The sequence below is a fragment of the Taudactylus pleione genome, unplaced genomic scaffold (genome assembly GCF_031769625.1).
Source record: "Taudactylus pleione unplaced genomic scaffold, aTauple2 ptg000400l, whole genome shotgun sequence".
NCBI classification, from domain to species: domain Eukaryota; kingdom Metazoa; phylum Chordata; class Amphibia; order Anura; family Myobatrachidae; genus Taudactylus; species Taudactylus pleione.
Genome location: NW_028284802.1, coordinates 93,632 through 106,489, shown reverse-complemented (window position 1 = coordinate 106,489; position 12,858 = coordinate 93,632). Strand labels below are relative to the sequence as shown.

The 12,858-nt window shown below is 46.2% G+C and overlaps 1 protein-coding gene across 1 annotated transcript; it reads left to right on the top strand.

Annotated features, from left to right (window-relative positions):
• The first annotated feature begins 5,888 nt into the window (after positions 1-5,888).
• Positions 5,889-12,658, top strand: RPS5 (ribosomal protein S5). Its single transcript, XM_088446586.1, has 6 exons — positions 5,889-5,995; positions 7,418-7,523; positions 8,990-9,199; positions 11,521-11,649; positions 12,333-12,431; positions 12,540-12,658. Exons 2-6 carry the CDS (start codon positions 7,419-7,421, stop codon positions 12,606-12,608), a joined length of 612 nt encoding a protein of 203 aa, XP_088302712.1. The 5' UTR covers positions 5,889-5,995; position 7,418; the 3' UTR covers positions 12,609-12,658.
• The last annotated feature ends 200 nt before the right edge of the window (positions 12,659-12,858 follow it).

The following is a 12,858-nucleotide window of genomic DNA, read 5'->3' as shown; positions in this document are numbered from 1 at the left end:
CCAATTCCTTCGGAGGTTGGCGCCGGGCTGTGACATCATAACCCATCCCCTACCCAACATGGGGATACAATCTATTCATTTGTGAAGATGTTTCTTCTACTGGCATCCACTTAGCATGTGATAATAGAGATATATCTCACAGTGTGACAGATATTGCAGAAGAGGCATAGAGAGCCTGATTCAGTACAGATTGCGGCTGCAATTACACACGTAGTCTCACTGCGATGATATGCTAATCCATTACGATCGCTATGCCACCGCAGCACAACATAAGGTCGCCCACCTTACCTTACACACATCCGTAACGTTTAGCAAGACTGCAAAACTATCGGTAACATCGAAAACAATCGGAGCCTCACGCACACTTGCACAAGGTCAGACCTTACTCAGAAATTGCTCTCCTCAGCGAAAGCCCAAGCCGCGTATGGCATCGCAGTAGCTAATTTATGCACGCCCCAGCAACGGCGTTCAAACGTACTGGCATGCCTGCGTTTTGCTGACTACCTCTCCGTCACCTCCCCCAAACGGCACTTCCTGTCAATCGCCCTGCGATGGGTCTGTGTAGTCACTACGATCACAGTCCCGATCGCAGTGGCTAGCTAGTGCACGCACACTGCGATGAATACACATGCGCGGAACGCAACAATTGGCCGATTGCGTGCGTAATCACATTTACGATCCTTGCTGAATCAGGCCCAGAGTCCTCACGCAGTCAGGCCGGGTCCTCACATGGACGTTATTTGGAACATTCTCTGCATACATTAAATGCAGAAAAAGTTTCAAAGTGTCAATACTTTAAACGGAAGACATCTTATAAGTCCCACGTGTAAGGAATACAATGGGAATAACTTATTTAAAACCATGACCAAGAATTTTAAACAAGCATTTTAAATGACTGTAGAGTGTTTAACATATGGGATTATTGGTGCATTGTACTAGAGTTAAATATCCTACAACAAGGCATGAACCTGCACCAATATATATGAGCTATTAATGTCTAAGGGCCTGATTCAGAGCCACTCGTAAGCGGCTGCTCGTTCGCTCTGAGCGATGTTTGCCCAACTGCGCATGCGTACGGATCGTTATACGCATGCGCGAACCAGTCAGTGCGGCCGAAATTCATGTGCTCGCAAAATAGCAAATGCCTGCTAATTTGAGTGACAGAATGAGGAGTATGTGGGTGGTAACAGGGGAAGGTGCTTAAAAACGGGGAGTGGAGATCCGATCGCAGGTGTGCTTAAAGATCAAAACGGGCGTTTTATGGGTGTGCATATTTAAAACAGCAGCGTCATTGACCACGTCACTGGGTTATTTTATAGCCAGAACTGCTCGCAAAATTGTGGTAGCAAAAACCAACCACAAGAATAGCGAGCAGTTCATACCCTGTTCGATGTACTCGATTAATCTAATAAATAGCGGACATGACGTAGGATGCGAGCGGCCAGGGGGCGTAGTTTCCCAAAAAACGACCGCAAGTTTTGTACGCTCGTTCAGACCTAGAGGCGTGAACAGACCGCAAACAGCGAACGGTTCATTTGAATAGCCACCCCTATTTTCTGGATGAGCGAGCGCTAATTGCGTCCGGCTCTGAATCAGGCCCTAAGAACGCAGATACTTTGTACTCTGAAAGGACCCTGAAGGAAATTGGAGGATAAATGCACAAACTGCTCCCAAAAGTTTGGGCACCCCTGGGCTAAATAATAGTTATCTACAATTTTAAAATGTATCCCAAGCAGAAATGTTTTGCTGCTGGTTGGGCTGCACCCAGGCTGGTTACAGGGCCTGATTAAGCAAGGTTCGCAACTGCCATTACGCACGCTATCGGACGATTATTGCGATCTGCGCATGTATCACAGTGCGCGAACCAGCCACTGCGATCGGAACTGCGGTGACTACGCAGACCCAACGCAGAGTGATTGACAGGAAGTGCAGTTTGTGGGAGGTGACGGGGGGTGGTCGGCGAAACGCAGGCGTGCCAGGGTTTTTGAACACCATTGCAGGGTCGTACATAAATTATCCACTGTGATGCCATACGCAGCTCGAGTACTCACTGCGTGCACTGAGGTTAGCTATTCATGACTAATGTCCGAACTTATGCAAGTGTGCGTGAGGCTGCGATGGTACTCCATGTTACCAATGGTTTCTCAGTCTTGCTAAACATTACGGATGTGTGTAAGGGAAGGTGGGCGTCCCTTTGTAGTACTGCGGTGGCATAGCGATCGCAATGGATTAGCACATCATCGCAGTCAGTGTGTGTAATCTCAGCCGTGATCGCAGTTGCGATCCGTAGTGACTCAGCCCCGCGGTCTCTGCCGGCCTTGCAGTATTACAATACCCATCATGTTACATTTGTTTAATTTTTTTTTTTAACTGTAATTACAACTTTTCAAGCTGGTAACAATCACATCTGACATACAGCACGGGGGGATCTACATTGTGCTCTTCATCAATTCTGAAAAATAGGAACATTTCAAAGTGTGAATCTCAAAGAAGCTGGGTCTGGGACTCTTTCGGGAGATATGAGGTAACTGACAACTATGGGCGCACACTGGCAGTAATACTCACAGTATTATACCCATGGTGTGTCCCAGGATATTTCTGGCAGTAATACTCATAGTATTATACCCATGGTGTGTCCCAGGTTATTTCTGGCAGTAATACTCATAGTATTATACCCATGGTGTGTCCCAGGTTATTTCTGGCAGTAATACTCATAGTATTATACCCATGGTGTGTCCCAGGTTATATATGACAGTAATACTCATAGTATTATACCCATGGTGTGTCCCAGGATATTTCTGGCAGTAATACTCATAGTATTATACCCATGGTGTGTCCCAGGTTATATATGACAGTAATACTTGCAGTATTATACCCATGGTGTGTCCCAGGTTATTTCTGGCAGTAATACTCGCAGTATTATACCCATGGTGTGTCCCAGGATATTTCTGGCAGTAATACTTGCAGTATTATACCCATGGTGTGTCCCAGGTTATTTCTGGCAGTAATACTCGCAGTATTATACCCATGGTGTGTCCCAGGTTATTTCTGGCAGTAATACTCATAGTATTATACCCATGGTGTGTCCCAGGTTATTTCTGGCAGTAATACTCATAGTATTATACCCATGGTGTGTCCCAGGTTATTTCTGGCAGTAATACTCGCAGTATTATACCCATGGTGTGTCCCAGGATATTTCTGGCAGTAATACTCACAGTATTATACCCATGGTGTGTCCCAGGTTATTTCTGGCAGTAATACTCGCAGTATTATACCCATGGTGTGTCCCAGGTTATTTCTGGCAGTAATACTCATAGTATTATACCCATGGTGTGTCCCAGGTTATTTCTGGCAGTAATACTCACAGTATTATACCCATGGTGTGTCCCAGGTTATTTCTGGCAGTAATACTCGCAGTATTATACCCATGGTGTGTCCCAGGATATTTCTGGCAGTAATACTTGCAGTATTATACCCATGGTGTGTCCCAGGTTATTTCTGGCAGTAATACTCGCAGTATTATACCCATGGTGTGTCCCAGGTTATATATGACAGTAATACTCACAGTATTATACCCATGGTGTGTCCCAGGTTATATATGACAGTAATACTCAATAGTATTATACCCATGGTGTGCCCCAGGTTATTTCTGGCAGTAATACTCATAGTATTATACCCATGGTGTGTCCCAGGATATTTCTGGCAGTAATACTCACAGTATTATACCCATGGTGTGCCCCAGGTTATTTCTGGCAGTAATACTCATAGTATTATACCCATGGTGTGTCCCAGGTTATTTCTGGCAGTAATACTCATAGTATTACACCCATGGTGTGTCCCAGGTTATTTCTGGCAGTAATACTCATAGTATTACACCCATGGTGTGTCCCAGGTTATTTCTGGCAGTAATACTCATAGTATTATACCCATGGTGTGTCCCAGGTTATTTCTGGCAGTAATACTCATAGTATTACACCCATGGTGTGTCCCAGGTTATTTCTGGCAGTAATACTCATAGTATTATACCCATGGTGTGTCCCAGGTTATTTCTGGCAGTAATACTCATAGTATTATACCCATGGTGTGTCCCAGGTTATTTCTGGCAGTAATACTCATAGTATTATACCCATGGTGTGTCCCAGGTTATATATGACAGTAATACTCAATAGTATTATACCCATGGTGTGCCCCAGGTTATTTCTGGCAGTAATACTCATAGTATTATACCCATGGTGTGTCCCAGGTTATATATGACAGTAATACTCAATAGTATTATACCCATGGTGTGCCCCAGGTTATTTCTGGCAGTAATACTCATAGTATTATACCCATGGTGTGTCCCAGGTTATTTCTGGCAGACTGTAGACACCAGCGCAATCGTGATTGTAAAAAACGCTAATAAAACACCTGTAGACGGCTGTGACCCTAGAAACCATGATGTTATTACTAGCATTGCGCTCTGGTTATCGGAATATAACTTCTTATGTTATACAGTATACATTTTCCATGGATAATCACAGCGGAATGCCTGCAATAATCAATACCGTGTTTCCCCGATAATAAGACCTACCCCGAAAATAAGCCCTACCCTTACTTTTGAAAAACGGTCCAAAATAAGCCCTACCCCGAAAATAAGCCCTAACATAAAAAAAAAAAAAAAAAGAGGAAAAAAAATAATGGTAAGTAAAGAATTGTAAAGCAGGACTGAGGCCATGATGGGGAGAAAAGCAGGACTGAGGCCATGATGGGGAGAAAAGCAGGACTGAGGCCATGATGGGGAGAAAAGCAGGACTGAGGGTATGATGGGGATAAAAGCAGGACTGAGGGCATGATGCTGTCAATGTTAATTAAAATAAGCCCTACCCCGAAAATAAGCCCTATGGAGTTTTTTTGACCAAAAAAAAAAATAAGACAGTGTCTTATTGGGAAAACACGATAGGGGCAAATGTACTCAGCTCTGAAAAGTGATACATTGGTGATAAACTACCAACCAATCAGCTCCTGTCATTTTTCAAACACAGCCTGTAACACATACTTGCCGACATTCAGCCCCAACCTTCCGGGAGAGAGCTGAATGTCAGCTTACAGCAGGGGGCGTGGCCGCGCTATGATGCCGTTGCGGGGGCGTGGCCGCAAGATCGCGTCATTGCGGCCCCACCCCTTCTGTACAATGCCGGAATAACCAGCGTTGTAAAGCGGGGCCACGATGACGCGATCCTGCTCGAATCGCGTCATCGGGCCACCCACTGCGGTGGTCTTGATATTAACTCTGCAGGGGGTGGGGAGGGAGGCATGGCGGCTGCCGGGAGGCTTGCCTGCCTATCCGGCACAGCACCCGATATTCGGGAGGCTCCCAGCCAAATAGGGAGGGTAGGCAAGCCTGCTGTAACATGACAGGAGCTGAGTGACTGGTCGTTTATCACATCTCCCCCTCTGTGTATCACATGGGCCAGCTCCCTTTCTATACTATATATAGTGGAAGGTCATTATGTCTCCCAGTGACAGTCAGCCTGTTGGCGCTCAATAGGTTGTGGAACTACAAGTAACAGCATGCACTGCCGGGACTTGTAACTGACTGTTCCCATTTTCTTCTGAGTAAATGAAATTGTAGGTCTATTACTGGCACTCACTGTAACGCACTAATAAAAGTTAATTGCTTCGCACTCGAGTTAAGATGGCACGAACCGATACCATGCCTCTCTGCCGGCACTCATCATGACGTCTGCCCTGTCAGCCTATGTGATTACACAGCTTTGCCCACAGTCTCCATGGCGGCACGGAAGTGACGTCCCAACTCTTTTCCCTTAAGAAACATGGCGCCTCCGTGCACCGCACTCGTCCGTAACACGGGCAGTGCATGAGCTTCAGGTGAGGGCAGAAGTGGCGGCTCAGGCCTAGGCGGAAGTGTGGGCCCCTGTATATCTGGGCAGGAGACCCCGCCCCGGCCTCTTTCCGCTCCGAGCTGCAGCCGGTCAGCACATAGACGAGCAGACACGTGAGTGACAGAGTAACGTTATAGGCTGTCCCGGCGTTTGTTTACGCCGGGACTGTGTGCGGGCGGGTGCTGGGGTCGGGCTCACGTAGTTGTCTGGGGTGACTGAGTAGCTGGGGTTCTTGGAGTGGGGCTGACACGATTCCAGCCAGGGGCCATAGAGCCCCATAGTGCAGGGCCCACGCGTGTTATATGCACGGTGCTGTAGTGGGCCAGGCCCACAGCTCAGTGTCTGGACACCTACATTGTGCCACTTGCATGGGTCCTGCCCAATCCTTTATAGAATTATTTAGGACTCTGAGCTTTATGATGACTGGTGTTTCCTATTAATATATTATTATTGGTAATTGTTTAGGCCAGGGAACTTTTTTACCTTTTACCCCAAAATATATTTAGACACACTGACATTACCCCCTCGATTTGAAAGGAAGGAAATCATATAGTAGTGCACCCATATAATGCCCCTGTAGTAGTGCCCCCATATAATGCCCCTGTAGTGCCGCTTGTACAAAAGAACCCACTTATCCTAATCCCCGCTCCTGCATCTGCCGCCGTCCTGTCCGCCCGGCTGCTCCTCGGAACTATGGGAGAGACGTCATGGTGCGCATGGAGAGAGCCGGAAGCTGGAGTTCAGATGAGAACTCCGGCTAACGCAGCGCTGCAGGGAAGGAGCCGGGTGCCCGCTGGTAGTAACATCTCAGCGGGCGTCCAGCTTAGAGCCTCCCTGCGGCACAGCCGGGCATGCATATGAATCATTCTATATTATAGAATGATTCATATGCATGCCTGGCTGTCCGTCCATTACCCCCAGGAATTTAATTTTTACCCCATGTGGGCTAAGTTACCCATGTTCCCTGACCACTGGTTTAGACATTTACACATCTGATGCCCTCATTGTGCCACCCCTGCCAGGGGAGTACCGCAGTTGGCGCTGTCAGTCCCTCTGACTCTCCGTCATATAGTCTCACGGGGGATCCTCCCTTTATATTGTTATCCGTTATAAAACAAACCCAACCATAAGAAATAAGTCCTAAATTTGGTGTCTAGATTATAATTTTGAGTGGTGTCTGTTGGTCTTGAATCCGGCCAGTGGTTGTGGGATTATACATGGGGGAGGGGCCCTGGACTGCACACCTACATGTAATGAGATGTGCTGCCTACTGTGACTGTGGGGGTATTCTACGTCTGACAGCCAGTCTCTGTAATGTATTATTTTGTAACTGGAGTGGATGGGTACGGTATACCGGCGCTCGGGATCCCGACAGGGTTGGCATAACCTGTCTGTAGGTATCCTAACCCCCCTCTCCCTGTGTTGGAATACTGAACGTATCCTGTATGGGCCTGTGTACTTAGTGATGAATAGTTATAAAGTGCCAGTTTACCCCATACATGCTATAACCTCATTGTACGGTTTATTATTTGCAGCATGGCTGATTGGGAAACTGTTCCTGTTGGGGCCGAGACCCCTGAAATTAAACTGTTTGGGAAGTGGAGTACAGATGACGTCCAGATCAATGACATCTCGTTGCAGGTAACTATTGTGATGTGATCGCAGTGACCATTCAGCTGTGGGCATGCCATGAAATCCAGATGGGGGGTGTGTAGTATATATAGGTGATTATCTTCTCTTCTGGGATTCAGTCTATTAAGTTATTTTCACCTCATAGTGGATTTACTCCGCTTCCACAACGGCTGACTGTTTTTGTGTAATGGAGCTTGTCCGTTTATTACGAGATAATTTGAAGTTTACATTTATGGTGAAACAAACTTTTCTTCAAGGAACATATTTTTTTTTTTCTACTTTACATTAACCTACACAGGTTGCGGCCTGAATATAGCAGTGTAAATGGGGGGCACCAAGCATACTGAAAGGGAAGGGCTTTCACAGAAGTGTCTCTGGGGTTAATTATGCAAGTGACATCCCGCCATGGTTACTTATTACTACGGCTAGTATAACTAAGAGAGAGACCTCAATGACTCTGAAGGGCGAGCAGTTATTGGACATTTTGGCACAAGCCTTACTGACTATGACAAGACACAACGAGGTACCACTGTCGGCGCTTCTAAGATGTCATGGCATTCTGAAGATAAACCTAATTCGCAAAGGGCAGCAGCGGGCCAAAGTGCTTGGTTTGGGGTCACAATATCCATGCATTATTTTCAAGTGCATTGTAAAACAGGCGAGTGACCACAGATCAGCTGACCGCAGAGCGAGCATCCAGTTTCATCAGGGACATCCCAACAAGAGCAGAATATCGTAGTTTGGTTGCAGTGCATAAACCGTGCATCATAGAATGACTGTAGCCCATTACGTAACTGAGGACGTTCATCAGCGCAGATGAATTGCATTTTTCTGTAGACGAGCGCATGTGTGGCTTCAACCTACAGCCCTTAGTGGGTTTTTTTCCCCCCAACAGTGAAGGTTCCGTAATGTTGTGGGTCATTGTTTCCTGACATGGTTTGGGTGCAGTCATTTACTTAGAATGCAAGGAGAAAGCCGATCTTTAATAATCTGTACAGAGTGATCAACTATATAGTTTCCTGGCGGGGGAGGGAGTCATCGATTACATTAACCCTTTGGGGTGCATGGCACCGGATATTCATACATGATGAACTTTAGCCACCAGATCTGCACCCAGTTGAGGATTTATGGATATTCTGTAACAACGCCTAAAACGTCCGCTTTCCATCCCCACCAACCGGCTATTGGCGGAGTAACTTTGTGTATAAACGGTGCTGCGTCACAACAGCGCAACGCCAGACCTTGGTGGAATCCATGCTACGGTGCATACAGGCCCTATTACATGACTTCATGTTGGTTATATTTTATCCTTTGTCTCCACTATCTGTATCACATGATTTGACTGGATCGTTTCCTGCAGAATGTAGCCTAGTGTGCAGATATTTATGTATTAGACTTGATGTAACTTGTACATAAGCTGTACGCATCTCTTCTATGTATGAATTGTATACATTCATGCCTGGTGTGTCTTTCAGGATTACATTGCTGTTAAAGAGAAATACGCTAAGTTTCTGCCACACAGCGGGGGACGTTATGCCGCTAAGCGCTTCCGCAAGGCCCAGTGCCCCATTGTTGAACGTCTTACAAACTCCCTCATGATGCACGGGAGGAACAACGGCAAGAAGCTTATGACTGTCAGAATTGTGAAGCACGCCTTCGAGATCATCCACCTGCTGACCGGGGAGGTGAGCGGCTTCAGTTTTATGAAGCCCTGAGCTTGTGATTTACCATAAATGGCAAAATATATTGCATATAGACATTTCTCTACCAGATCATTTAGGGGATCTCCCCCTTCCCAGATGTAGTCAGTCTATAGCAAAATCCAGATCGGGCTGGTGACCGTTATGGTGAACTCTCAGGCAGGAGAAGTTTGGGAACTTGGGACGGGGAAACTGACTCAGCTGCTGGTTGGAGAGAGGATTAGGGCAAATGTTCCATTTGGCTGGAGTTATATGGATTTCAGTAGAGAGCAACTCGGTGCAGTAGTAACTACATCCAACGTTCACATGTTACTACGGATGAACATCGGAAGCCTGAATGGTTGCCAAGTCCAGTGATGTGATGGCTACTAGCCATCTCCTCAAAGCCATGCCCTGGTAGAACCAGTGATGGTTACTATGTGTGCATGTGCAGAAGCAGCTGGAGCTTGGGCGTATATGCATATGCACTGAGCTGCGGACACCTGGAAAAGAGTCCACCATCGGAAACTGCATCTGATGGCTGGCAACCAAAATGGGCGTAATTTGATGTAAAAAAGTACTTCCATCGTATCGGTAACAACAATGGTTGGTAACCTTCTGCTTCCGATGTCCATCCCTACATATCATACGTTCTGACTTCATTGTAATGTAGGGGTGGCAATAACCTGCCCCCCCCAGCTGTTGTAGAACTACACACCCCAGTATGCACTGCCACAGTTTTGCTATTTGGCTATGCTAAACTGTTGCAATGCATGCCGGGATTTGTAGTTCAACAGCTGGAGGGGCGCTTATTGCCCACCCCTGTATGTAATGAATGGTGCAGTGCTGTAAGGCAGTTTATATTTGGGTGCATTTTGGACTAGAGTGATGCATGCTTGATCTGTGAATGTTACTGTTGCATAAGTGGTTGTTTTAAGCTTTTGTATTGTAAAGCTGGCCACACACTAGACCAACTTACATCCAACCATCTAATTAGTTGATTGGTTGGAATGAAGATCTGGTTAAGGGATGAAAGCAAATGACAATCAGCAATTTTCTCCCAAACGCTGGAAAAAGGACAAAAACTGTTTGAACAAATTGTTTAGATCAAACATTTAACAAACTTGTCTGACGCCATTTTCATCTGTTTTCTGGCATTTAGGAGCAAATTGCTGATCATCAGTTACTCCCATACATTACCAGATTGTCATTCCAACCCATCAACTAGTTGGATGAAACTTGGTCTAGTGTGTGGCCAGCTTAACTGTATCTCCCTCAGTTATTGAATATTCATGTCACTCCTTCATATTAGTCATTTACAGACACTATATAATCAGTCGCTGCCCCCAGGGGCACTTACAATCCATATCCCCTACCTCAAGGACACACTATGGCTGTTTGTCAGTGGCCAGTTCACCTACCATTAGGGGTATGGGGCAGAAACTTGTGCAAATATTGGGGACAACATACTGTACAAGCTCCACACACATGACCCTAGTTGGTACTGTCCCATGAGCCCAGCGCTGTGAGCCCGCCGTGCTAAACATCTTATTGTTGCCCTTTAAATAAAATGATGCAGTGTGACCCCTATATTGAAATGGTCTATATAAGAAATGTTCTGTACACTGGAGAATGTATGCGGTGCGGGTGCCCATAGTAACATAGCGTAGCTTTCCTGGTTTCCTTTCCTAATCAAACAGGTAGAATGTGATTTGCTGTGATCGGTAACAGGGTATTTTATTCCCATTGTTACTAGAACAATTACACTTCTAGTGAATGGAATGTGATTGGGAGGTCAGGAGTGCGCACATTGATCTGCACAATGGGGGGGGCTCATATTCTGCGCGTACTCTGCTTGTTTATTTTTGTTTTAAGCAGTATACTAGCTGTATTTGGTAACTAGACCAGGATTGGGCAATAAGCAGCCCTCCAGCTGCTGTTGAACTACACATCCCAGCATGCCCTGATGGCAAAAATGTGGCAGGGCATTATGGGCCTTTTTATGGCTTGGTCTGAATGATTCCTCTGATGATGGCGGGTTATGGTAGAATATGCAGGCGCGTTTTATTAGCAGTTTCTCTCGCTGCACACCGCTAGCAGCGCACATGTGCCATTACAAGTAATTACAGCCCTGGCTGGTAATGACTGACGCTCACCACTTCATATACATTAATACACGTGTAGGTGAAAGCATGAGGCGTAGTTATAATCAACGTAAGAACTGTTCAGGTTTGTGCTGGCATTTTGGGAAGGACTATGGAGGGTGTGCGCCTCAGTTTTCTTCCGTAACGTGTACTAATACCACAAATGTTTCTTCCCACTTTAAGAACCCTCTGCAAGTGCTGGTGAACGCCATCATTAACAGCGGTCCCCGTGAAGACTCCACCCGTATCGGTAGAGCTGGAACAGTGAGGAGACAGGCTGTGGACGTGTCCCCGCTCCGAAGAGTCAATCAGGTGATTGGAGACATAAAGGATATGGTGGACAGTTGTATCTTAAAGAGGCTTCAGAGGGCTCAGTCTCCTATACGGTTTTCCCCAGATGTCCATTTACCCCCTCCCAATCCGCCACGCGCGCACACCATTCTGTTAAGGGCTGCAGATGCCCCTTGTCACCACTGGTGTCAGCAGTGATCAATCTTTTAAGGCTGTATGAACTTTAAAATAATCTGAGTGGACACCCGCCGTTCCCTGGCTGTTTAATTATCAAGCTACGGATTACTGAGAGATTGAAGGATTATCTGTGCCACTGACACGGATTTCAGAGCATGTGGCTTCTGTATTAGAGAATGGCGGGACCTTCATCTGTCTGGTAACAGATTAGAGAGGGATTTATTGAAGGGGGAGAACGCTGCATCATACAGACATGGAGATGTTTGACCACACAGATAGTGATCTCGGAGCAGGATTTAACCTCCCAGCAGAAATGATGATACCGTCCAGCAACAAACCTGGCTTTTGATAGGAAGGGCAATTTTGAGACCATTTAGTGATTTTTGGCAGCGAAGTCTATAATAGTTTTGGGCACGTAAAAAAAAATAAAAAAAAAAAATCAAACCATTTGGCTATGTTTAGGTAGTAGACCCTTGGCGCTGAGTGACTGTAATATTGCATACTGAATACACCTTTTGTACCCTCAGGCCATCTGGCTCCTCTGCACCGGTGCTCGCGAAGCTGCGTTCAGGAACATTAAGACCATTGCAGAATGTGTGGCCGATGAGCTCATCAACGCAGCCAAGGTAAATGTGGCCGGCGGTGTCAGTGCTGCCGGTTCTCTATAGCCGGCTAATTCTCTGTACAGTAAGCGAATGGGGGCATTAATGTTACTATTTGTTTCCCTTTTTCAGGGCTCCTCTAACTCCTACGCCATCAAGAAGAAGGATGAACTGGAGAGAGTTGCCAAATCCAATCGTTAAGTTGCCGGCAGCCTCATGTTTCAATTGCTCCAATAAAAATATTTCCGTCATTCCATGTCTTGTTTACCTGAGTTTTGGGGTAAAGGTGTGTTGGTGCGGGTTATTACTAGAACATATTTGCCTTAAGGGCCCCATATACCTGGCCCACGATTCCCTGTTCTGCCAATGCCGCTGATCCGCGGACATCAATGATTGACGACCTCTCGGCCGATCTGGGAAATTCAACATGTTTAATATCCCTGATTCCCCG